We start from the raw sequence: 26,165 nt of genomic DNA, 5'->3' as shown, positions 1-26,165 counted from the left end.
TCTCCCCCCCACTAAAATAAATCTTATAAATCTTGTTCTTATTTTTCCCCCCTCCAAAATGCAAGGGAGTAAGAAATAAAGAGATTTTTGCATTTGCAGGATTTAAAAAGTGGTTTTAAATATTTGGTTTCTGTTTATTTTCTAAAAGAGGAAGAGGGAGGGATATTGGAAGATGAGATTTGGTTGTAAGAAGGAAAACCAAAGTAGGCAAAGGATCAGGGTAGGAAAAAAGTAGGAAGGAAATAAACCAGGAGAAGGCAGTTGCCAGGAATAGTCTGAGCTTTACTTTCATTTATTTGCACTCTAAAACTCTAAATCTCTGCGGGTATTCAGTGGATTGAAACATAGTTTGAGCTTTGAAAAATCAAAGTAGCAGTCAACTAGGATAGCCACAGAGTGGTTATATATGATTAAGTTTCAGCCAGTAGTAGTGAGAAGTTTGTCATTTATTTAAGAGCTTTATTGAGATACAATTGATAAACAAAAAACTGCACATAGTTAATATATACAATTTGATGAATTTGAACATATGCACATACCTGTGAAACCATCACTGTTACCATCACTAAACCAATCTGTCACCTCCAAAAGTTTCCTTGTGCCTCTTTGCATTTTTTGTTGTTATTTGTTTTGTGGTAAGAACATTTAACATGAGATCTGCCCTCCTAACAAAAATTTTAAATGCACAATAGAGTATTGTTAACAGTAGGCACTATGTGGCACAGCAGATCTCTATAACTGTTTCATCTTATAATACTGAAACTTTATACCCATTAAACAAAAATTCTCCATTTATTCCTCTCCCTTAGCCCCCTGGCAACCACCATTCTACTCTCTGCTACTGTGAGTTTGATTATTTTAGACACCTCAAATAAGTGGAATCATGTAGTATTCATCTTTCTGTGACTGGCTTATTTCACTTAGGACTTCCTTTTTTCAGGTTGAATAATATTCCATTGTATGTATATATCACTTTTTCTTTAACCATTTGTCTATTGTTGGACATCAGGGTTGATTCCATTATCTTGGCTATTGTAAATAGTGCTGCAACGAACATGAGAGCTCAGACATCTCTTCTAGATCCTGATTCCAGTTCTTTTGGATTTATACCCAAAAGTGGGATTGCTGGATAATATGATAGTGAGAAGTTTTGATGACATAAGCATCTACATCTCTATGTAGGGACAGCTCAGTTTCCAGCAGCTGTTACTCAAATAACAAACATTTGGATGGAACTTAATGGGTCAGAGTTAGAGCTTTTTTCCTTCTCTTTTGTGGTGGTGGTAGTCATAAGGGAAAAACACTCTTGTGTTACCAGCTAATTGTTTCACTTCTTTGTCTCCTTTTCCTTATCTGTCTTCTAGACAGATATTGAAAAAGAGATTGGATAGTGAAAGAAAGGTTTTAAATTGTTTTCTGGCATCTGTCAGAGGGACTTGGGTAGGGCATATCTTTTGGCTGTTCTTATAAACACTTGTTAGCAGAGGGCTAATGAGGCTAGTGGTTAGATACTCCAGTCATGTCCTATAAACAGTCATATCAAATATGTACTTTTGGGGGGGCCTGGGGGGTGGTTCAGTCAGTTAAACGTCTGCCTTCGGCTCAGGTCATGATCCCAGGGTCCTAGGATCAAGGCCCACATTGGGCCCCCTGCTCGGCGGGGAGCCTGCTTCTCCCTCTCGCTCTGCCTGCTTGTACTCCCTCCCCGCCCCCTCCGTCAAATAAACAAATAAAATCTTAAAAAAAAAAAAAACAAATATGTACCTTTGGATATGAGGATAAATGAACAGAAACCTACCCCATTCTGAGAAGTATTCAGAGTACACACTATAAAGGGTTAGTAGCACCATCTTTACAGAAAAGGGACACCCCATTGCCCAAATTGGAAAGCATAGAAAATGCTTCAGCTAATCAAACATTCCTCAGTTTTCCAGTCACCTAACCAATCAACTTGTTGGCTTTATTCTCTCCAAAATAGTCATCACTAATCAGGATTGCAGCTTCTCACCTATGAGCTAACATGACTCAGTGATTTCTGCTGGCTTTTCCTTCATGCCCATGGCCCCATTCATTTAGATCTCTGAAATGATGTTGTTTATATTACAGAGCTCTCATTTGGAAGACAGTGAATCAGCAGTGTTACTTTGCTGCGAATGTGAAGAATCAGATATCTTTAGTGGTTCCAATGTACGTAGGTATATGTTTTTATTTTTTATTTATATATTTTTAAAGATTTTATTTATTTATTTGACAGAGGGAGACACAGCAAGAGAGGGAACACAAGCGGGGGGGGGGGGAAGGAAGAAACAGGCTTCCCATGGAGCAGGGAGCCCAATGCGGGGCTCGATCCCAGGACCCTGGGATCATGACCTGAGCCGAAGGCAGACGCTTAACGACTGAGCCACCCAGGCGCCCCCGTGTATGTTTTTATACAGCCTTTGGTATTTCAAGTGAAAGCTTTTTGGGTAAATTTGGCTCTTAAATGTGACTGAGATAGTGCCTATCATTTCATCTGTTTGGCGTCACTCAGCCAAATGCATAGTCTGTGAAAGCAAATCAGTGTATATGTAAGTAGTATGGTGTATATGTATGCATAATTATCTCCACTCAGGGCGTATCTACAAAGTAGAGAAATGTTGTATCCTGGAACTTTAGAGTGAGTTTTCCCTCAATAAAGAATGATTGTTTTGTGGGTTTTTACATTTTTTAATTGTCAGTGGTTTCCCTTTCCCCATAACAACTGCTTGGTATTGCTGCTGCCACTGGACCTTTATTCCCCACGTACATAGACCTAACACATCCTGACTGTTGATAATGTTAAGCTAAATAGTGTTGTAATTACTGGGTCATTTCAAATGTGGAACTATCTAACTATATTTCATGAGACGTTATAAATTTTGTTTATCTTACCTGATCCCCAACATAATTGCTTAATTATTGCAAATTACCCATGCAATCAGGCTGAAGCTAGAGGACTTAAATTGACTTTTTTTTTTTTTTTTAAGATTTATTTATTTGAGAGAGAAAGAGCAAGAGAGAGCATGAGGGGGGCAGACAGAGGGAGAGGGAGAAGCAGGCTCCCCGCTGAGCAGGGAACCCGATGCAGGGCTCCATCCCAGGACCCTGGGATCATGAGCTGAGCTGAAGGTGGATGCTCAACTGACTGAGCCACCCAGGTGCTCTTAAACTGACTTTTAAAAATTTTAAATATCTCTTCCAACAGGATAACGGCTTTGCTAGCCATGGCTAAAACTAGGTTCTACAAACCTTGATGATAAAATCTGGATTCGGTCTATTTTGGGATGTTAACTGTACATAGTAGGCACTCTATAAATATTGTTAAAGTTTCACCAATGGAAACTGTCTCTCGAAGTGAGCTGTGCCTCTTAAGTATATCACCATAGTACTGCCAACTCATAAACTGTCTTCTTTACTTCACCTTTATTGCACAAAGAAAGTGATCACTATCTCAGGACCTCTTCAACTATTACATTGACTTATCTGGTTGCACTTCATTCAGCATTGATGATGAGTGTGGAATGGCAGGAAGTTAGTTATTGTGACTCACTCACTAATAGCTGGAGCTGTGCTCATTCCCTAGTGCTTGAAAACATTAACTGAGGAATTCATGTGAACATTCATTTATTATCAACATTTTGCAGATGACAGACTGAGGGTGGAAAGGTTATATTCTTTGCACGGTGTTGTGTGATAAGCACGGGCAGCCCTGACGTCAGATCTCAGCTGCCACCCATCAGTGATCTCATTATCAGCAGGCAGCATCATCATTGATGGAATATATACCAAGGCTCTTTATATACTTTCCTCAAGATTTATTTTGTTCAGTCTGCCCTGGCATCCTCTGGATTAAACTGGCTTATGTTTTGGCTGATTTTGTCTTAAAGAGACCAGTGCTTGGCAATCTATATGAAGAATATTTTTATGAAGTTGTACACATGTGGGGAAAAGATGACCCTAGTTTTAATGGTTCTCTGAGATATAATTAGTTGGGTATATGTATTTGCAGATAATTGTGGATTGCTTTATTTTATTGCCAGGGCTTTCATTTAAGTCAGGTTTGTTGTCTTTTCCTCTTCATAAGGCAAAAGTGGTTACATGTACTGGCTAGCTTTTTTTTTTTTTAATTTTTTTATTGTTATGTTAATCACCATACATTACATCATTAGTTTTTGATGTAGTGTTCCATGATCCGTTGTTTGTGTATAACACCCAGTGCTCCATGCAGAACGTGCCCTCTTTAATACCCATCACCAGGCTAATCCATCCCCCCGCGCCCCTCCCCTCTAGAACCCTCAGTTTGTTTTTCAGAGTCCATCGTCTCTCATGGTTTGTCTCCCCCTCCGATTTCCCCCCCTTCATTCTTGCCCTCCTGCTATCTTCTTTTTTTTTTTCTTAAGATATATTGCATTATTTGTTTCAGAGGTACAGATCTGAGATTCAACAGTCTTGCACAATTCACAGTGTACTGGCTAGCTTTTAAAAAGTATTGGATTCTCCTGTTTTGTTTGCTTAGGGAGTACTTCCCATACGTTTTTTTTTTTTCCCCTTTCCTCAGCATCCCATCCCTCACGTTAAAGGAGATTGAAGAGCTCCTTTCCAAGTATGAAGGCTTAAACTTGGAAACAAAATTGTTTGGAGAGTAAACTGATTGAAATCCCCAGTTTGAATTTTCTTCAAAGGAAATGGTATGGGATCTTGGTAACTATTTGAAATAGAAGTTAACTGTTGTAAAGAAGAGTAGGAGATAAAGTCAATCACTGAAGAGCTTTCTCTTCAATCTCAGGATAACAGAATTATGACTTTGGTTGGCTGTATTCATTAATTCACTTATGCATACATGCATTCATTCATTCATTCTCCAAGCATTGATTGACTATCGTGAACTAATTGCTGGGCCCAGAGCTATGGAAGTTAGGCATAAAGTATAGAGTCCACCCTAACAGCAAACTTTCAGCTATAGGGTGAATGAGATCTGAAGCTCTAACATAAAACATGGTGACTGTAGTCGATAACATTGCATTTTATAATTGATATTGCTAAAAAAGCAGAACTTAAATGTTCTCACACACAAAGAAGATAAATATGTGAAGTGATGAATATATTAACTAACCAAATGAGGGGAATCTTTTCACAATTTATATGTATCTCAAATCACCATGATGTACACTCTAAAACCTTACAATTTCATTTGTCAATTATACCTCAATAAAGCTGAATTTTTTGGGGGGCGCCTGGGTGGCTCAGTCGTTAAGCGTCTGCCTTCGGCTCAGGTCATGATTCCAGGTCCTGGGATCGAGCCCCGCATCGGGCTCCCTGCTCTGCGGGAAGCCTGCTTCTCCCTCTCCCACTCCCCCTGCTTGTGTTCCCTCTCTCGCTGTCTCTCTCTCTGTCAAATAAATAAATAAAATCTTTAAAAAAAAAAAAAAAAAAAAAGCTGAATTTTTTTTTAAATCTACCCTTAGGAGAATTGTATACTCTATACTTCAACAAGTTAATTTTATGGATATTCATGGAAAACCATGAAAAGGAGAGGAGAAAATCATTCATATGCAGTACATGGGGAGAAGAAAAGAAATATGTGGATGAGTGGAAAGAAATTTGGCTAGAGGCAAAGAAGGGGTAGCTCTCTCTGGAAGAGGGCTGACTGCCTTAGATCTCCTGGGGCTTTCTTGGAAGAGAGGGGAGGAGTGTAGAAAGGCTTCTGTCTCTTCTCTGGTCCTATTCAGCTTCTACTGAATAGAAGCAGCTCCTTGTTCCCTGTGCTGTGCACAGGGTTGTTGGATGCCTCCATAATGGGAAAAGGGACTATCTGCCCCGGAGCAGGGTTGATAATGTGACTGGCAAAGGTCACAGAGGAAGAAGACATTGGCTCCGGCTGCAGGAGTTTCACTTAAGCTTTAGATAAGAAAGAAGGTAGGCAGTGACTAAAGCAGGTTGGGGTAACTGGGGGCTGCAGCTCCACTGAGACTCCTGAGAGTCCTCTTCACTCTCCATCCTCATAGCTGCTGCTGTCCTGCCTTAAAGGAGAAAAAGCTCTGTGTGAGCTGGAATTCCAGTTATCATGTTTGTGGGGGTTCAACTAGAAACAAGTAGATTCATTACTGTTGCAGGGTTATATCTTCCCCAGCCTGGAGGTCAGGAAAATGCTTGTTACATCAGTTTATTTCCTCAAAATACAGCAGTTTCTTTCTCTCCTTTCCCTGCTTGTCTGACCCCACTCCCACCCTACCAAACAGGAGGGACACACGTAGGTGGTCATACTATTTTTGTGGTCTATTTCATTCTTTTGCTTGGATATTAAATCCTTGTCGGGAATGCGTTTTCCTTCCATGCAATCAAAACAGCATTTTGTTTGATTAGCCCAGTGAAAGGAAGGAGTGTTAGCCTTTTATTAAAGAAAGAAAAAAAGAAAAGGCCACCCTCGAATCCAATATGGAGAAGGCAGACAAAAAGAAAGGAAAATCTAAAATAAGAATTATTTGGTTTAGCATACTTTACATTTTTATTTTATTTTTTAATTAACTTCAGTTAGCCAACATATAGTACATCATTAGTTGTTGATGTAATGTTCAATGATTCATTAGTTGCATATAACACCCAGTGCTCTTTATATTTTTAAACTGTAGATTTGTATTCTTTTCTGGGGCAGGACAGCTGTCTCAGAACATAGCAGTATCCTTCTAGATGGCAACTTCTGTGGAAGTTTTCATGTGTAGGCATTTTGTGGAGTGGGAGAATGGCTTTGGAGAGAGAATATTTAACCTCACTAAGTTTAAGATAAAGGATTTAAGAATTGTAAAAAGTTATTAATGTTAAGATAAGCAAGCCCTAATTCAAGGCCTGCTATTGAGTAGCCAGCCTATGGATTGAAAATAGAAGGGTCTTTAATCTTTAGAATTCTTCTGAAGCATCTTGTTTTTCTTGTATATTTTAAGTCTTGGAATGTGGTATATGGGATGATCAAAACAATGAATGATTTATTAGCTCAGAAAGTAAAACTATATTTAAAAGGGGAAAACTGCTATGGTCACTATATCTACTTCTGTAAGACTCTAGAGATTGTGAGCAGAACACACAACTGTATGTTGTGGATAAACCTACAGATACAATGATAACCAAAGTAGTTGGATGGAAGGTGGTGATGGTGTGTAGGCCGACAGTATGTGCATCTGGTCATTTCTGATGATTTGTATTTACCTTCATTCAGCTCTTAGTACTGTATTTTTTCCTTTTTTCAGGCTCATTTGCAGAGATAGCATTTCACTGGACAACACACACAAATATAAAAAGGAAAAAAGTGAAAATTTGTGGCTAAGGAGATGTGAGTTTTATTATGAGTTCCAAATGACCAGTTAGCCAACAGCAAACAGCTGTCCCACCAGAGTTGAGGGTTATTTGAATTGTTTCTGCATCACCTCTGCTGCATAGTAGAGCACTTACTGATTAGGGCACCTGGTCAGAGAATGGGATAAAAGTGTTGCCGGTAGCAAAAAACATAGTTTCACCATGAATGGTATTCCTATCTTTCCCTTTGGAGGGAGTCTGATCTAAACAAATTTTGTTTTTGTTTTTGTTTTTTTTTTGCAAATGAAACTGCAAGTAAAATTTAAAACAGATTAGATATAGATATATAGATTAAAGATATTTCAGAGCTGACCAAAAGAAGGTAAATACTGCATTGACGTATAAAATATTTCTATTTTACATGAACTAGGTTTAAAATGAATGAAAAAGTACAAACACAAAATGTAGAAATTACAAAGGACAACGTATCAATTTATCATGAAACAGGTTGCAAGTATAGAATATAAAACTATAATGAAATATTTTCTAAAGGTGACCCACCCACAAAACAATTACATTAAAATAATGTACACATTTAAACAGATATCCCACTACCACCACACATGAATAGCTTAAATAATCATTAAAAAAAAAACCCAACTCACTGCTTTCTCTGAAAAGGAGAGTCACACCCTAAGCAGAAGGAATTCGAACAAGAATTCACAAAAGATTATCACTGCTATGAGTAAATAAACGACTTGGAATGACCATTGTGGTCACCATTGTGGTTGCTATTACTGAAGAAATAACACAGAGGATCTACCTCCTGTGATGTCAAACTTATTTTTCTTTGTTCCAGAATAAGATATCATCAGAAAGCATTGTTCAACTATTTTATCTTAGAGTAACAAATGAGAAATAACTTTCAACTTTTCTTTTTAAAAATCTTACCCTCTTGAGTGACTTATCTGAGGGAAAATGAGATTCTTAGTAATCTTGGGTATATAAAGGCTATTTTAAGGATTACCCCTCATGAGGGGCGGGGGGTGGGAGGATAGGTTAGCCTGGTGATGGGTATTAAAGAGGGCACGTTCTGCATGGAGCACTGGGTGTTATGCACAAACAATGAATCATGAAACACTACATCAAAAACTAACGATGTAATGTATGGTGATTAACATAACAATAAAAATAAAAAAAAAAGAATTACCCCTCGTTCTGCATGGAGCACTGGGTGTTATATTGCAAATAATGAATCATGGAACACTACATAAAAAACTAATGATGTAATATATGGTGATTAACATAATATTAAAAATAAATAAATAAATAATTGTAAAGACAAAAAAAAAAAGAATTACCCTTATCATTTAACTCAGTAGTTCTCATTGTGTCTGCACATTAGAATCACCTGGTGACCGGGCGCCTGGGTGGCTCAGTCGTTAAGCGTCTGCCTTCGGCTCAGGTCATGATCCCGGGGTCCTGGGATCGAGTCCCACATCGGGCTCCCTGCTCGGCGGGAGGCCTGCTTCTCCCTCTCCCACTCCCCTGCTTGTGTTCCCTCTCTCGCTGTGTCTCTCTCTATCAAATAAATAAAATCTTTAAAAAAAAAAAAAAAAAAAAGAATCACCTGGTGACCTTTTAAAATAATTTAATAAGAGTCTCACCCCAGTCCAGTTAAATCAGGATCTCTGTGAGTGGGACCCAGGTATAGGTATTTTTTAAGTGGTCCCAGGATTATTCTTATGTGAATGAGGGATTAAGAACGATGTTTTAACTCTCTACTAATTTTTGCATCTCCTGAATCAGAGCTCCAGTCTGAATGTCTGTAACATCTGTTTCCTTGAAGAATGGACAAAATAAGATATTGACTAGAATCCTAAGAGTTGACTTTGCATTTGATAACTCAGTTACAATGCATTTAACTTTTATTCAGTGAAATTCCTTGGCTAGGCTTCTGTTAAAAAAGGAACAAGATACTGAAATTCGGTGATCCAAATCCTCAATGAACCTGTGTCAATTAAGGGCCAGGTTTTCCATGAAGTTATGAAAACTTATTCTTCCTGTGTCAATACCGCTAGGAGCTAGCATAAAGACAAAATATTAAAGACCACTTTTAGACTTTGTATGTAATACTTTTTTTGAAATAAAATATACATACAGAGAAGTGCACTTAACTTGCACTTTTATGTGTATCTTGATGAATTTTCATACACATCAAGAAACTGTGTAACCGTACCTAGATCAAGAAATGGAGTATTACCACTCCCCTCCACCAATTCCCCCTTCTGCTAACACCCCCCTTTCTCCCTTTTAGTCACTATTCACCTTCCCAACCATCATCACCCTCAACCCCCAAGATAACCACTATCGTGAATTCTTGACCATATGATTTTGATGTGAGCATGAGGCTATGCTCTTTAGATGACCCTCTTTGGCCCCCAGACCAGGGCTCAGCATCGTGTAATAAAGAGCTCAGGCACAAGGTTCAGACAACCTGGGTCACAGTCCCAACTCCACCACTTCCTGGTTTTGTGATTTCACTTCTCTAAGCCTCACTTCCCCATCTATAAAATGGGGATAATAATAATACCTGTCTCAGAGAGTTGTTAGAATTAAATAAGATGACTATATAAGGTACTTACAGGACCCAGCACATTTTCTGTGCTACGTAGAGAGCAGGGCAAATGTAGGATTCCCTGGTCTCACCATCTCTTCCATAGAGTCAGGACAGTGCCCCTGTTATCTTTGGGTTCAATTTAACTTTATGGTCTAGCCCTGTAGGGGAGGAGGAGGAAAAAATGGACATCTTGACCGTCTTTCCTTTTCTTCACCATCCTTTATTTGCCTTGTGGCGTGAGTAACTTGTGGCCACTTCTAAAATATATTATTTAGGGGCGCCTGGATGGCGCACTTGGTTAAGCCTCTGACTCTTGGTTTCAGCTCAGGTCATGATCGCAGGGTCGTGAGATCGAGCCCTGCATTGGGCTCCATGCTCAGCACGGAATCTACTTAACTCTCTCTGCCCCTCCCTGCTGCACGCGTGCTCTCACTCTCTCTCTCTCATAAATAAATAAATCTTTAAAAAATAAATAAAATATATTATTTGAATTCATAAAATGATCACTGAAGGGCCAGAAATGTTCTCTCATACATCCTTGTATTCTCCATAGTGCCTAACATAGAAGTTGCACATATTTAATGCCTTGGGTAATGGAATCTAAAAATGATGCTTCAGGCACACCATGCTTACCCTGTGCTGGATTTATATTGGTTCGACTTCTGGTCCTTCTTTTGACCAGAGACATATTTTGGAGATACCTGGCACATGGATACATAACGTAGCAGTGAAACAACTGCAGGCAGACACCGAGAGGTTGGCCTAATTTATAAAATTAGCCAAATAAAAGCTCCGACTAGCTGAGTTATTCTGCTTTCATAATCTGAGGCGGGGCCTGTTCAGGTGTACTCGTCCCTTATTTTGGTTTAGGAAAGCAAGAAAATCAGAAGATGGCATGACTTGTAGGTTTTTTCATTAATAAAATTATACAGCCTTTTTTAGATTGCAGTTTGGAAATAATTTACCCTTTGAAAGGTGAGCAAGGCAATCTATTTAGCACTTATTATTTGCCTGACATTCTAGGTGATTTTCATACAAGTTAGTGTTGAATCCAAGTCTTTGAGGTTAAGTACTTTTAGTATTTCCCATTTAAAGCTGAAGAAACAGAGGCTTGCCTGAAGTGTGTGACCACACTGGTAGTGACAGCCAAGTCTGCCTGACACTCTGAGCTTCTATCCTTGTGCCGGATTGCCTTTGCCCCTGAATGGAATATTATTATTCTGGTCCTAGGAGGTCAGGGGCAAATGGAATAGTGGTTCTCAGCTCTGTTTTTTGCACCCGAATAATCTGTGGAGCTTTTTAAACATAGAGAGACTCAAATCTCACCTTAGCAACTTTCTCATTCAGTGGGTCTTGGACATCTTTATTCTTTACAGAGGTCCATAGGTGGTACTTCATGCAGCCAAAGTTGAGAATCATGGTTCTTAGAAATTCTCTAGAGAGGAATTATAAGATTATAGATCTGGGGGCATCTGAAGACTGAATTTGGGATATTGTAAAGACACACTCTTGACAGAAGTTTAGGGAAAGAGGAGGTGGCTTAATAACAATCAAGTTCATGTTTCAAGAGGTAAGGTAGTACATATCACCGGAAATTGGGTATATCACTGGAGTATTTTTTTTTAAGATTTTATTTATTTGACACAGAGAGAGATATTGAGAGAGAGAGCACAAGCAGGGGGGGAGCGGCAGACAGGCAGAGGGAGAGGGAGAAGAAGGCTCCCCCACCAAGCGAGGAGCCCAGTGTGGGGCTCGATCCCAGGACCCTGGGACTATGACCCGAACTGAAGGCAGACGCTTAGCGACTGAGCCACCCATGTGCCCCTATTTATTTTTTTTTTTAAAGATTTTATTTATTTGAGAGAGAGAGACACAGTGAGAGAATGAACACAAGCAGGGGGAGTGGGAGAGGGAGAAGCAGGCTTCCCGCCGAGCAGGGAGCCCGATGTGGGGCTCGATCCCAGGAGCCTGGGATCATGACCTGAGCCGAAGGAAGACACTTAACGACTGAGCCACCCACGTGCCCCTCACTGGAGTATTTTATGCCGGATTAATTCTTCATTCTTTCTGGGAATTTCTAGAGTGCTGCCACTGTTGTATTCAAACACAGTCCTTCTCAACCCTAATTTGCTTTCCCAAATACCTTTTTACTCAGTGGTTGGGGTGAAGTCCTAGTGAACTTGCAATTTCAGACTATTAGGGAAGAACTGCTAACCCTGGAGAGAGCAGTGGATGGCCCTGATGAAGACAAATGTCATGGGAGAGTTGTAAATTTAACAAATTGTTAATCTTAATGGATCCTATCTTCTGAGTTCCTCCTAATGCCTTTTGTTTATTTTTTGTAATTTTACAGTGTACTTTGGCAGCAGAGAAGGGTTAGTAACTTTTCCTTTCACTTTACAGTTAGGAAAATTGAGCTATAAAGGCCATGACTTGCTGAGAACTATAACTAAAATAATGGCTAACATTTGTTGAACTCTAACCATGTTCCTGGTTCTGTAGTAAATGTTTTTACATGTATTATCTCATATTACATCTCTGATGTGAATAATGTTTTAGGGGTAATGAAACTGAGCTCATTTATTCTACAGTTATTTGAGTCTACTCTGTGGCGGGTACCATGCTAGGCAATGAGTATCCAGTGGTGAACAAATCAAACCCCATCCTTAATGGAACTTACAGGGGAACACACATAATAAAAAAAAATAAGTATTCCATTATAAAATGTGATAGTGCAATGAAAAATACCAGTGGGGAAATAATAATAATAACAAGGCACAATAGCCATTTAGATAAAGGATGGTCAAGAAGGGCCTCTCTAACATGTTGATATTTTAGTTCAGAATAGTTCAGGGATTTGCTTAGTGTCACACATCTAGTAAGTGGTGAAGTTCAAGTCTGATTTCCAAGGCTCTGCTCACCAAGCTATACTGCCTGTCAGACATGTGCTTGGAATCTGCCCCAGGCCTGTGACTCTCCTGTCCGGTCTGACAAGCATTCCCATCATGACACTGTACCAAATTTCCAGGAGCATCATAAAATTTATGATTATGAACTTACAATAATAATTCTTTTCTCCTAAAATGCTTCTTTAAAGAGAGCTCTAGGAGGCAGCAAGGAGAAGGGATAGCAAAAAGTATTGCAAGCAGTATATGAATTTCAGCAAATGAGAGAGAGAGCCCCAAAGAATCTGGAAATCTCTGCTATAGCTGTACTAGGTACATTTACATGAGGAAGTGCTCTCTTGGCATGCATGGGCTGGGACTGCATTTTCCACTTTGGATCAACATCTTATTTCCTGGCCTTACATGAACTTAAAGAACTTGAAGGACTGATCCGGGAGCCAGGCAGAAGACATCTAAAGGAAGAAGCTGACTGAGAAATGTTACATGGTGGCTAGAACCTCAAGATACTTGGAGAGAATGTTGGAAGGAAGGGACATTGCTCTTGGGAAGGGAAAGAACGAAGTGAATGGTGAAGTACAGCCTTGAATTTAAATGCTGCTGTCTTCTTTTGACTCTACTGCAATGCTTAATTTGCCAAGTTACTTTCTCAGGATTTTCCAGGAGAGTCCTCTGAATTCCCTCTTTGCTCCAGAAGAATTTGTTCACTTTTTTTCCTCCCAGGAAATAACAGCAATTCTTAGGCTGGTCAGATTCTGTAGAAGTGTGAGGCAAGGTTTTAAACTGTGGATTATAAGCCTAACTGTAGATTTGAATAATGCTAGTATAAATTTATGTTTGGAAAAGATCTGTGCATGATATTCATGTGTACATCTTAACTTGATAATTATATTGGTGAAGATTATAAATCCTGGCAATCTGACAGTTCAGTCAAAAGTTATAATAATGTCAAACTCTTTGACATAGAAATCTAATTCTTGAAAACTTCTTCTAAAAAAATTTAAAAAGTGTAGTACTAAAATTTTAGTGAATATGTTTAATAATAGGAGAAAGGGAATGGTTAGGTAAACTATGGTAATATTAACTCTGAAGCCATTAGACACAAAACCCAGAGACCATAAAAGAAAACATTGGGGCACCTGCGTGGCTCAGTCGTTAGGCGTCTGCCTTCAGCTCTGGTCATGATCCCAGGGTCCTGGGATCGAGCCCCGCATCGGGCTCCCTGCTTGGCGGTAGGTCTGCTTCTCCCTCTCCCACTCCCCCTTCTTGTGTTCCCTCTCTCGCTGTCTCTCTCTCTCTGTCAAATAAATAAATAAAATCTTAAAAAAAAATTGATAAATTCAAATACATAAAGCCAAAAATTCTACTTTAAAAGATCCTATAAACAAAGTCACAAGACAACACGTTGGAAAAAGATTTTCAACACATATGATAAAGAGCCAGTTTCTATAATACATAATGTGTTATACAGTTTTTTTAAAGATCAGAAACCTAACAGAACAATGTGCAAAAGAAATTAACAGACTTTCACAGCAAGATATACAAGTGGCTCTTCACCATATGAAAAAACATTCAATAATCCTCACAACCAATACCATTATTTACCTGTCAGATTGGCAAAGATCAAAAAAATGTGATATTGTGTTGTGTTGGCAGAGACAGAAGGGAAGCAGCAATGCTGTATATTGTTGGTGGACTGTAAATTAGAATGACCTCCGTGGAGGACATTTTGGAAATATCTATCAAAATTCTCTATGTCCATAGCATTTGCCCTAGAAATTTATCCTCCAGAAATTTTCCTATATATGTGAAATTTCATACATTCAAGCATATTTATAGCAAAGTCATTTATAATAGTAAAAAATTCAAAATATCCTAGATGTCCATCAAGGTGTTTCCGTATGAGTTAATATGGAATTATCTCCTATTGTTAAAATACCAACAGCGTGCCTGTGTGGCTCAGTTGGTTAAGGAACCGATTCTTGATTTTTGCTCAGGTCATGATCTCAGGGTCCTGGGATCAAGCCCTGAGCTGGGCTCCATGCTCAGTGGGGAGTCTGCTTAAGGATTCTCTCTCTCTTCCTTTCCCTTTGCCCCTCCCCTCACTCTCTCTCTCTCTCTCAAATATGTAAATAAATCTTCTAAAAAAAAAAAACCCAAGATGCAAAGCACTATGTGTATATCATTTGTATAAAAAAAATTAGAGGAAAAAGAATCTATTAAGATCTTTAAATATGCCTAGATTGTATCTTGTAATATATATAAAAATTAAAAAGATATATATATAAAATTAAAATATATATATAAAAAATTAAAAATTGTCTTTAGGGAGAAGAACTTGTTGGCTCAGGAAACAGATGTGAGATGGGGACTTGTTTAATGTTTATCATATTGTCCTTTTTTGAATTGTGTACCATGTGCATGTGTTACCTCCTTTTAAAAAATACTAAAATAATAAAAAGGGGTAGAACAGAATTACGTAGTTACCATTCATTCATTCCACAAATATTTTTTTTTTAAAGATTTTATTTATTTATTTGACAGAGAGAACCACAGCGAGAGAGGAAACACAAGCAGGGGGAGTGGGAGAGGGAGAAGCAGGCTTCCCATGTAGCAGGGAGCCCTATGCGGGGCTGGGGGCTGGGATCATGACCTGAGCCGAAGGCAGACGCCTAACCACTGAGCCACCCAGGCGCCCCTCACAAATATTATTTTAAAAGAAAGAAGACAATTCCTTGCCTTAAATGCCCACAGCCTAGAAAAAGAGACGTATCTAAATAAGATTATTGAAATATAGTGTAAGTGCAATAATGGAGTAGATGTATGTACTAGGTACAATGTGGCTCAAGAAGAGAATAATCTTTTCCTTGCTTGATATGACAAGTTTAAAAATGAACAAAATTTGGGGTGCCTGGCTGGCTCAGTTGGTGGATCATGCAACTCTTGATCTCAGGGTTGTAAGTTCAAACCCCACGTTGGGTGTAGAGATTACTTAAAAATAAACCAATCTTTTAAAATAAAATAAAATAAAAATGAACAAAATTTACATGTATACTCTGACTGCAATTATGTAAAAACTATATAAATAAATAACAAAAAGAGGAATTAAAACACACAGAAGAAGCCTTAAATATAAGGAGTTTCATTCAAATGGTGAGACTGTGAAGGGCTTTTGGAATATCACAGTTGTCTTATTCATATTTTAAAGGCAGTGGGTTTTTTAAATTTACTTTAGATTTTTAAAAATCAAGTAATCCAGTACCCAGCTAAGCCAGGGTCTCTAGAGTCTCTTACTTGTAGTCTTAAAGATGAGAGGATAGGAGATACTGTATTTGCCCTAAATTAATATATGGGAAAAAAAGACTCTTTATCATATGCACCTCTCTACCTTTCCCCTCCATTTAAGCCTGAATCTCTGCAGGCTACTGTGAAGAGCCTTGGAACTGATTAGTGTACAGGTTATATCTGTGGAAGTGCTCATTGATCTTCATGGGGGGCGGGGGTATCTTCTCAATTTTTGATATGTAACCTTTTTTTTGGGGGGGGGGGTTTCCTTCTCAAAGAGCTTCTTTAACACTAGCGGACCTTCACCGAGGCCATTTTTAGATGTCTTAAAAGTGAGCTACAGAGCAGCCAGGACTATACTAAGCAATTCTGGCCCTCAGAATTTATGGCCCTTCCTGTTATGAGCTCTACATATAACAAGTAAATAGCAGTTAAAAGCCACTGGAACATAATCAAATATGATGTTGTTGTGTCATAATAATTTAAATTCTACCATGTGAGCTAGGTCCAGGTCTTATGATCAGCTTCATCTCTCATTAAGTCATATTTTAAAGCACTACTGTTTCATTTCCTTCTCCATTTCCCCTGGTCTGGTTGTATGGCTCGACCTTGAACTATTTAAACTGGCCTAATGTGGAGCAGCACTAGGCACATACCAAAAGTGGAGCAGAACTGACTATAGTCATACTTCCTTGCTTGACCCCTGTGCCTTAAGGGCATGACCTTAGTTTCCGTTTCTTGTGTATATGGTTACCTTTCACTCATTATTCTTTCAGCCAACAAGTATGTACAGAGTACCTGCTATGTGCTAGACGCTGTGCTGGTTGAAAAGAGGAAAGTACACCATACTATGAGAATCTAGCAGGCTGGGACCTGACCTCCTTAAGGGTTAGTGGTCAAAAGAGGGCTTCCTTGGAGAACTAGTGTTTTGAATTGTGCTCTGAAAGATGAGTCAAAGTCAACTAGAGAGCTGGGTGGAGAGAGTGGGGAAGGAAATACTTACAGGTCAGGAAACCTATGGCATATTCAAGGAACCAAAAGAAGGCCAGTAAAGTTTGAACATAGAAAATAAGGGAGGAAATAATGGGAGATGATGCTAGTGAGGTCAGCAAAGGCCAGCTGGTAAAGACTCTTGTAAGCTAAATTAAAGATCTCAGTCTTTATTCCCTAGACAGTAAGAAGTCATTGAGGAGTTCAGCTGGGGAGTGAACCAGTTAACATTTTAAAAAGATCTGCCTAGTTGTACTCTTGAGAATGTACAGAAAAACAAAGCCCCGGCTGTTTATGGCTTTTTGTTTTTCTGTGATTTGATTTGATTAACTCATTTGTTGGGGGATGGGGCTCTTAATAAGAAGAAAGTTGACAAAAAGTCAGTATGGTGTGGTGAAGAGTGTATGACCCTGGATAAGTTACTTTCCATCTCTAAGTCTCGATTTTCTCATCCGAGCAATGGAGATAATAAATAGTATACCTGCCTTGTGGGGTTATTGTGAAGATTAAATGAGACAATGTCTGCTAACACTTAGATTAAGACCTGGCATATTGTAAACCTATAATAAATGTTAGCCGCTGTTATAATTTAACAGTCTCACAAAAGGTTCATCTGTTCCTCTGAGAACCACCCACTCTTGGTGGTCCTTGGAGTAGCTTTCCATCCAAAAGTCACATATGGACTTGCCTAGCTGTCACCACTGGACTGTAGGAGTCTGGCCTAGTCAACGGGTAAGGAAACATCAAGCTTATGGTTTACTTTTACAAATGTCATTTGAAGATGATGGAAATGGAGGCTGAGGAATGGTTGTTCGCTTTAACCCTAGCTATGGTTTTGCTTTGAAGCTGGCTTTTCACAAATGCCAGTGATACAGTCTGACACAGGAAACTCAACAGAATATAGTTAGTTGCTTGGAAACATCTGTATTTCTTTGTTTCCTACAATGCTAGGTAACTAATGTGTGTAATTAGACTGCTGAGCAAAGCTTCAGGTTGATCAAGGTTAATTGCTGACAGTATTTGAGATAGATGTTAATAATGTCTCCCCCAAAACTGCTTTTCCAAAATAGATTGTTCCTTGCTTGACCCCTGTGAAGCAAGGAACATTCAGTGAGATGTAATTCTAGGCCTGGAAACTGGGATCTTCCAATTTAATATTTTCTAAGAAATTTGTACACAGAAAACGTGTTTTCTCTTTCACTTTAAAGTTTGCCATATCACATGCTAATAGAAATTCTCACTGCCTGACTTTTGCTATCTTTAGCCTGTTCTTTAAAATTATACATTTCTGCCTATGATCCATTTTGTGGAACTAGGGAGAGTGGCTAAAGCATGTCATCTTTCATAAGAGTCCTGGGGAGTTTAGGGTAGATGGGAATCTATTCTAAAAGTTTGCAGTGAATTCAGACCCTGCCCAGAAAGTCTTTGTTTTGTGTTTAAATTTATCTTCTAGCTTGAGAACATTAGAGGGCAAGATTTTGAAGGGAGTTTTGTTGCCAAAAGAAAAAATTTAACGTTTCTTATGTAGTCAGTGAGAGTTCACTGCAATCAAGTTTACTTACTGATTTTGTCAGAGACTTCCTGTGGTGAGATGGTTCACAGATGGTGAATAATTCCATTTTAAAAATGAAAGTGAGCTTTGTTTCTTGTCCATTCTCTTGTCCGACATGACGGCTCCACCGGCATGGCTGTTTTCTCCTGTTGCTCTAAGGGAAGACCCAGAAGCATCAGCTAAATTGTTCTGACAGTGGGAAGGGTGTTGAGTGAGAAAGGATTGGCCAAAAACAGGGCTTAACCAGCTATTGCAGGAAGATAAACGGAGGTTTTACTATATGTAACTACCTTCTTTAAGTTATTAGCTATGCATTATATAACACTACTTCTAAAACCTAAAGTAGCATGGGCTTATGTTGATCTAGAAAAATGTTCATATACAGATGCTGTAACCATGTTGATTTTTTAAATGTTCTCTTTCATTCTGTTTTGGTTTTCATTGTTTTGTGTTTGTCCTGCTCAGCTCAGAGAAGATACACTGAGGAATGTACCAAGTTGCATTGTGTATTACCTGGAACTTCCTGGGAGCCGAGCATTTTATTTCTGTAGAAATTTGTTTACCCAAATTTTAGAAGAGTAACAATGAGAAAATCAAGTTTATTTTATTGCTGTTGACTATTAAAATAAGAAAAGGAACTTAATCCTTACACTTTTTTATCAACCACTTAGTATGTGCCACACACTGTTCTGGATGCTCTAGATGTATCTGTGAACGAAACCAAAAAGCACTGCCCTATAAAGCTTATAGTCTGATGCCTGACCATTTCGCCTTCTGCCTCTGCCAAGAGAAATGCTGGGTTCAAATCCTAGTACAATCACGTTATCTGTGACCTTGGGAAGTCACTTCCCTTCTTTCACCCTCTTACTTGTAAGCCTAGTAATCACGTTGTCGTGTTATTCATTTGGGTATCTCAAAAAATCATCCATTACATTGGTTGTATAATAGGAAATTTCCTTGTTAATTGCTTGGATTTACATACACTCAGAGGAGCCTTATGCAAAATAACTTAAAGAAATTTTGTCCCAGAATTTACCTGTATACGTTCCATGGTATGCTTTGGCAATGGATCTGGCTTAACATCAGCAATAATTTGTAGTATGAAAGCCAAGACCACATGAGTTTATGTTTATAGAATTTAATCTCACATATGTCATCACAGTTGAGGGGAATGATGAAGGAAATGAAATAACAGAGTTCTCTGGGTAGATAGCTGCTGCTTATTTGGTATGGTCTGCTCTCCTTTTGGGAGCTTGTCTGTTCTACTCTGTATGATTCTGGTGGTGCTGACAATCCCCTGGCCCTGCTTTTCTACCACTAGGACAGCCATATGTCCGTAGACCCATGTCAGGCTGGTCAAGGTACCCATTTTCCCTAGATTCCATGGTGGATTCAGAGTAGCATATGACCCTGTCAGGGCCAATCAGGCCCTGTCTGTTAAGAGATAGATACAGACGCTTGTGGTAAAAAGGATAAAGTTCTTTTTTCTGGACTCTCTGATTAAGAGGATGATATATGTTTGGTGTGGTTGGTTGTCATCCTACTTACCACATGGAGACAGTCTGCCTAAGATTAAGAAGAAAGCAGAGTCCAAAGAGAGAGGGGAAGATAGAAACCTAATGGCATCATTGCATTTCTGAGTCCCCCCCCCTTAGATTTACCAGTTATGTGTACCACTACCTTACTACTATGTTTGTTTTTCTTAAGTCAGGTTGCTTGTAACCAAAAGCGTCTTGTATAATACAGTATCCTTACCTATTATTATGGTGGTCATTTGTGTTAGCTAATATTTCTGATTGTCCTTATCCCACCCAGATAATGGTGGTAGTATACTTCCTTGGGAGCTGGGAATGGTCACGTGACTGCTTTGGCAAATGAAATTTGTGACTTTTGTCACTTCTAATTGGAAGGCTTTGTCTTAAGAGCTGATGCATGATTCGTTTTATTCTGTTCTCCCTGCCATAGTGACCAGGCATGTCCTTGGTGAGTGAGGGTAACATGGAGTAAAATCTCCACTAATCTAAGATGGACATGTAGCATAAATGATAAACTGTTACTATTTTAAGCCACTAAGACTTTGATACTATATGTTATTACAACCCATCTGATTTGATATTTGTGTGGAATACATGTTTCTATGTTAAAATTTTCTAAATTTTCAGGTAAAGAAGTATTTTGGTATAATATCTAAAAACACAAATGTCCACAGAATGAGATTATTAAAGTATTTAGTATACAAGTTATTCTAGTTCAGTATTAACCTACAGGTTAGAAGTAAACAGCAGTGTTTCCTGGTTTACCATAGAGGAATTAGATCTGCTTTTAGGGCTGTGACCTCTGACCAAATTATAGTTGCCTTGTTTCATATTATATGGCAGGGCAAAGTCTATAATGACAGATGTTTAAAACTCAGACACTATGTAAGCACTCTGGCCTTGCCCATGACAACTTCTCTTACGTGGCCTGAACAGTGGGGTATCTCCCTTAACCAGGACTGGCTCTCTGAAAATAGAGAAACCAGACAGGTAGGAGGAAATGGTTTAAGGACAGATTGAACAAAAGCTTGATTTGCAGCCATGTAGGATCAGTATGCCATCAAGGAAGCTATAGTAGTTGCAAAGTGAGTGTGTAATCTAGGCAGCAATGAGCTGGGTGGACATGAACATCTTTGAGTCATGCCTTTTTGAGCCAATGCCATTTGTTCATGCCACATAAAACATGCCCCAGTCCTCGACTTTAAAGGCAGTTGTATAAAATTTTTTCACCAAAATATTGGGGAATATTTTGCTGTAAGAAAAAATTACACACACACACACACACACATTTATTTATTTATTGTAATCTCAATATCTGTGTTGGACTCTCCAGCTTGTGTGAAGGACAACATATTCTCACAGGCAGAGCACATTGGGTTATTTTTCTACCTGTAAAATGGAAATAAATTTTTTCGCCCTTCGGGATGTCTGGGTAACTCAATGGGTTAAGCGGCCGACTCTTGATTTCCGCTCAGGTCATGATCTCAGAGTTGTGAGATCAAGCCCTGTGTCGGGCTCCCCGCTAGGCATGGAGCCTGCTTAAGATTCTCTCTCTTCCTCTCCCTCTGCCCCTCCCCCTCCAAAATAATAATAATAATAATAATAATAATAATAATAATAATAATAATTTTTTCCTTTTCTTACCTCTCCTTGATTGTGCAGATGGGAAAATGTGGTAAATAATGTATTTGTCAGGGGACGCCTGGGTGGCTCAGTCAGTTAAGCGTCTGCCTTCTGCTCGGGTCATGATCCCGGGGTCCTGGGATCGAGCCCCGCATCGGGCTCCTTGCTCAGGGGGGAGCCTGCTTCTCCCTCTGCCTGCCACTCCCCCTGCTTGTGCTCTTTCTCTCTCTGACAAGTAAATAAAGTCTTTTAAAAAATAATGTATTTGTCAGGATTCTTGGTTGAGAGTAAATAGAAACTGGCTTAAGTAGGAAATAAAGGTTATTTATTGTTGAAAATAAAATTATTTGTTGTTTCATTAACTGCCAGTCAGAGGGTGCCAAGCCTTTGCCAGTGGTTGGCTTAAACATGAGCATGTGATCCAGTTCAAAGCAGTGAGATGAGAGGGGAAGTTGGAGGAGGTGGGGGTACAGGACGCTTCTGGGACAATTTTCCTTGTACTTAAGAGACACAGGGAAAGAGCTGTTTTCTTCAGCTGACTGTTGTTAGATATATATGTGATGGACCTTGAATGTGGCAGTCATCTTGGGACCATATTAGCCTGAGAGAAATGCTGACACAATCCGGATGGCAGAGCCAAAGATGGGGAAAAACTGCAATGTTGTTAAAGTTCAGCTACAGAATTAAGGTGAAACTTTTCTTTATTGTTTAAGCCATTTTGAGGTGGCTTTTTTAATTACTTGAGACTGAAAAACATCCTGAGTAATAAGTAGAGGTATCATGAGTTCCTCAGAAAAGAAGCTCTTGGAGAGCTACATAGTTCCACTGGACCTAGTATATGCCTTGTACGTAGCTGAAGTCCAGTAAATATTTGTTAGAGGAATGTGGTTGTCTTTATTTGTATTTATAATTAAAAGCACTAAAGAATAAAACACTTTTCTTCCTTCCTCTAACAATTCAGTACAAAAGCCATTAGATGAGACTAAGCATGATGGGTGTCTTCAGGCGCCGAAGCTCAGTGTAAGTAGAATATTGGCGCCCGGAAGTGGATTGTTAGAACCTGAGCGGGTGAAGGAGTCTCTGTGGGGAAGCAAGGATTACATGTCCTAAGACAGGGGATGTTAGAGCCTGAGGAACATGAAGCAGACTTCTACCCAGAGGGACACTGGCCCAATGCAAGGTGTCAGATCCTGAGTGGGATGAGGAAGATATTTGCTTATACTGTTCTGGAAACTTTACTGTAATTTTGTGATCATATGTGCCCCCAGTGCACCTCTATATCATTTTTTAATGAAAATGTCACGAAGTTAACATTTCTAATGCCTTTTTAAAATATAAAACTATTGTTTTTTTAATATATCACATGAAATTCCTCAAAACCCTGTCTGTTTGATTAAAGCAACGTTGCCTTCCCAGCAAATCAGCTTATTTTCTATAATGCATACATTTCATTAATTATAATCTGCCTTTCATCTGCATAGAAAATATTTTTCATTTTAGTTTTCAGTGGAGTAAAATATTTAATTTCTTCACAATTTTACTTTGGCACTTTAAAAAAGTTTCAAAGGAAACCTTATAGAAATTGTCTTTTGAGGAAAAAAGATCAGGCTTACTGATGTCCCAAACTCTTTGATTTATGTAAGCAAAAGTTTCAGCTCACCATTATTATCAACACAACAGCATGGTATGGTTGCAATCTCTTTGAAAATGTGATTAGGTAGTCAAGGTTAGCCCCATTTTATTAGTGATAAATATGGCCAACCTAGGTCCCACTGAGATCTTTAGGAAGAACTAGAGCTAGGTTGATTTTCCCAAAGCCAAGAGCTATTAATTGCCTATTAAATGTGCTTTATGGAAATGAGGATTGGAGAAAACTGGGGCCAGAAGAAAGGAAAGTAAAAGAGTACCTGGCTCAAAAGAAGTTTTTCTTCAGTATTTGTATGATCTCATTTTAACAAAAGCTTTCCATAGCTAGAAATATATACCACTTAAAATTTGCTTAGTTTAATGAAACTGAAAAAGTGCAACTTGTTAACTAACTGCCAGTCTCAGGTAACTGAGCTGGTAGGTTGCATATCACTGGAGTTGCTGAAGGGGGGTAGGTTAGTGTATAAGGAGGTGGCAGCATCTTTGAATTCAGAGGACAAGATGCATTGAATAAGAGGTGATTCTGGTTCTATCCGCGATCTTATTAAATGTGGCCTTTGCCTTTACTTAGCTACAAATTTGACCCAGGTTATTATTTAGCTCTTGTTTCCAGTTTCTTATCACCATGAATTCCAAAGTTTATTAGGTATAACACATTTAGATATTCTTTGGTTATTATAGCCTTGGTAGGCTGATTATTTGCTTTATGTCCCTATTGCTATGTAATAGACCAGAATGTTACCCCTCTATGCTTTTTTCATCTTTGTGAAGTCCATTTTACTCATTTTCCCTTTCCTTACCTAGAAACTTGTTTTTCATAATTTGCTTTCATATTTTACTCACTCATTCAGTACTTACAGAGTATGTAAGTACTCACGACCCATGAGATCATGACCTGAACTGAAACTAAGAGTCTGACGCTCAACTGTTGGAGCCACCCAGGCGTCCCAGCATGAATGCATTTTTGTCTGCCATCTCAATTTACTTTGATAGTAAATATTGGGTCCTTTACACAATAAGTTGTGAACATATGTAATTATAATTGAAAAAAAAAAGATAAATGCAAGAAGAAAGAATAGGGCTTTAGGAAAGGAGAGTGCTCATACCCGATCGAGGGAGATCAGAGACTTTAGGATTTTGCATGATTTTTCTTCCTAAAAAGCAGGAACCAAGTCCTTGATGTAAGAAGGTCAAAGCAAAATATGTTTTTGACTGAAGTATTTCCCTAGGATAACTTGAAGTGGTATAGGAGAAGAGAAAAATGAAAGTGCCTGGAGTTCTTATGGTTGATGATTCCCCCAAATAGCAGAGATAGAAACTGCTGCACAGTCCAAGGACCAGTTGGAAGAGAGAGGTGGCAGTGGGCTGAATTCAATCTAACCTGAATTTCATATCTATTGTAATTTAAAAAAATTTTTCTAGCTAGTTTTCCAGTAGGCTTCTTTATGATTTAAAATCCAAAGTCTACATTAATAGCCTGTGAGGTGGTCTCCATGGCAGCACTCGTATCAGAAATTCGATGGAAATGTTTTATTTAAATTTGTTTTATTCTGTAAATGAATGACGAGGAATGAAAGAAGCCTTGAGGAATAACTTTTAGAAGGGAGTGAAGTTTTTTTTTTTTTAAGATTTTATTTATTTATTTGACAGAGAGAGAGACAGTGAGAGAGGTTACACAAGCAGGGGGAGTGAGAGAGGGAGAAGCAGGCTTCCCGCCGAGCAGGGAGCCCGATGCGGGGCTCGATCCCAGGACCCTGAGATCATGACCTGAGCTGAAGACAGATGCTTAATGACTGAGCCACCCAGGCACCCGGGAGTGAGGATTTTTACTGCAAACAGCATAAAAGCTTGGACCTGGGGTGTGCAGTCAGTATGTATGCATGATGAACACCAGAATTATTATTTTATTTCCCAACTACTTGTAGTTACAATTTATTTTTGCTTATTTGCTTATGATTATTTGATTGCTTCCTTTATCAGACTGAAGCAGGGACTGTATCTGTTTTATCCCCAACACCTAGCACTGTACTTGGAGACTGGAGTGACTTATGAGACAATTCTTAAATAAATGGGCATATAGGTCTGAAGCGTCATGTCCCATATTTCTGTGGTGGATTCATTTAGAAGAATCTAAGAATGTCAAGAGTATATAGAAACAGATTTTGTTTTTCTCACACAAGCTTTTTGAAGTGAAGTATGGAGAAAAAGTTGAATATTTACAACCTTGGTATGCCGTTTAATTTACATTTATTTTGCCTCTCTACATTATAAGCATAACTATTATTGGCATTGGTCTTTATTTTAATCAATATAAGGAGAAGAACCATAACTTTTGAATTAGTTTGCCTAACCCACCCCCAATATGAAAATGTCACGGGACTAGTTCATGTAAAATAGAATAGTTTAAAAAGTGGAAATATTTTTAATATTTCTTATATTTTACTTATGTGAAATTGTTTTAAACACTTGACTTATACAGGCCAGGAAATAAGTATTTATGAACCCAGCATTGGTTAATTATTAAGTTAGCTATGCACTGCAGTTGCTCTAAAGGCTGAGGATCAGATCTGAATACATTACATAGCTTTCATAATTGTCACAGGCAACTATTAATAACTGCTTACTTGCCATTGGATTGTGCATACTGAGTATTCAATTATGTGACTCCTCAAAACTATGAAAATTGGAAATGATCACTTTATAAA

The 26,165-nt window shown here is 38.6% G+C and overlaps 1 protein-coding gene across 4 annotated transcripts in view; it reads left to right on the top strand.

The window, feature by feature from the left end:
• Positions 1–26,165, top strand: part of SSH2 (slingshot protein phosphatase 2) — a 245,054-nt gene that overhangs the window by 52,370 nt on the left and 166,519 nt on the right. The window contains exon 2 of one of the 4 annotated variants that reach the window (XM_032428751.1): positions 2,107–2,187. The exons of 1 other annotated variant lie outside the window; for it this stretch is intronic. In XM_032428751.1, coding sequence (XP_032284642.1) covers positions 2,107–2,187 — 81 coding nt within the window. Of the gene's footprint in view, positions 1–1,727; positions 2,188–4,461; positions 4,707–26,165 lie in introns of those variants that run through there. 2 more of the 4 variants (XM_032428744.1, XM_032428748.1) reach the window with 2 other exon arrangements.

This window comes from Phoca vitulina, unplaced genomic scaffold (genome assembly GCF_004348235.1).
Source record: "Phoca vitulina isolate PV1807 unplaced genomic scaffold, GSC_HSeal_1.0 scaffold40, whole genome shotgun sequence".
Classification (NCBI taxonomy): Eukaryota; Metazoa; Chordata; class Mammalia; order Carnivora; family Phocidae; genus Phoca; species Phoca vitulina.
Note: the sequence above shows the minus strand (reverse complement) of the source record. Positions and strands in the feature narration are given on the sequence as shown.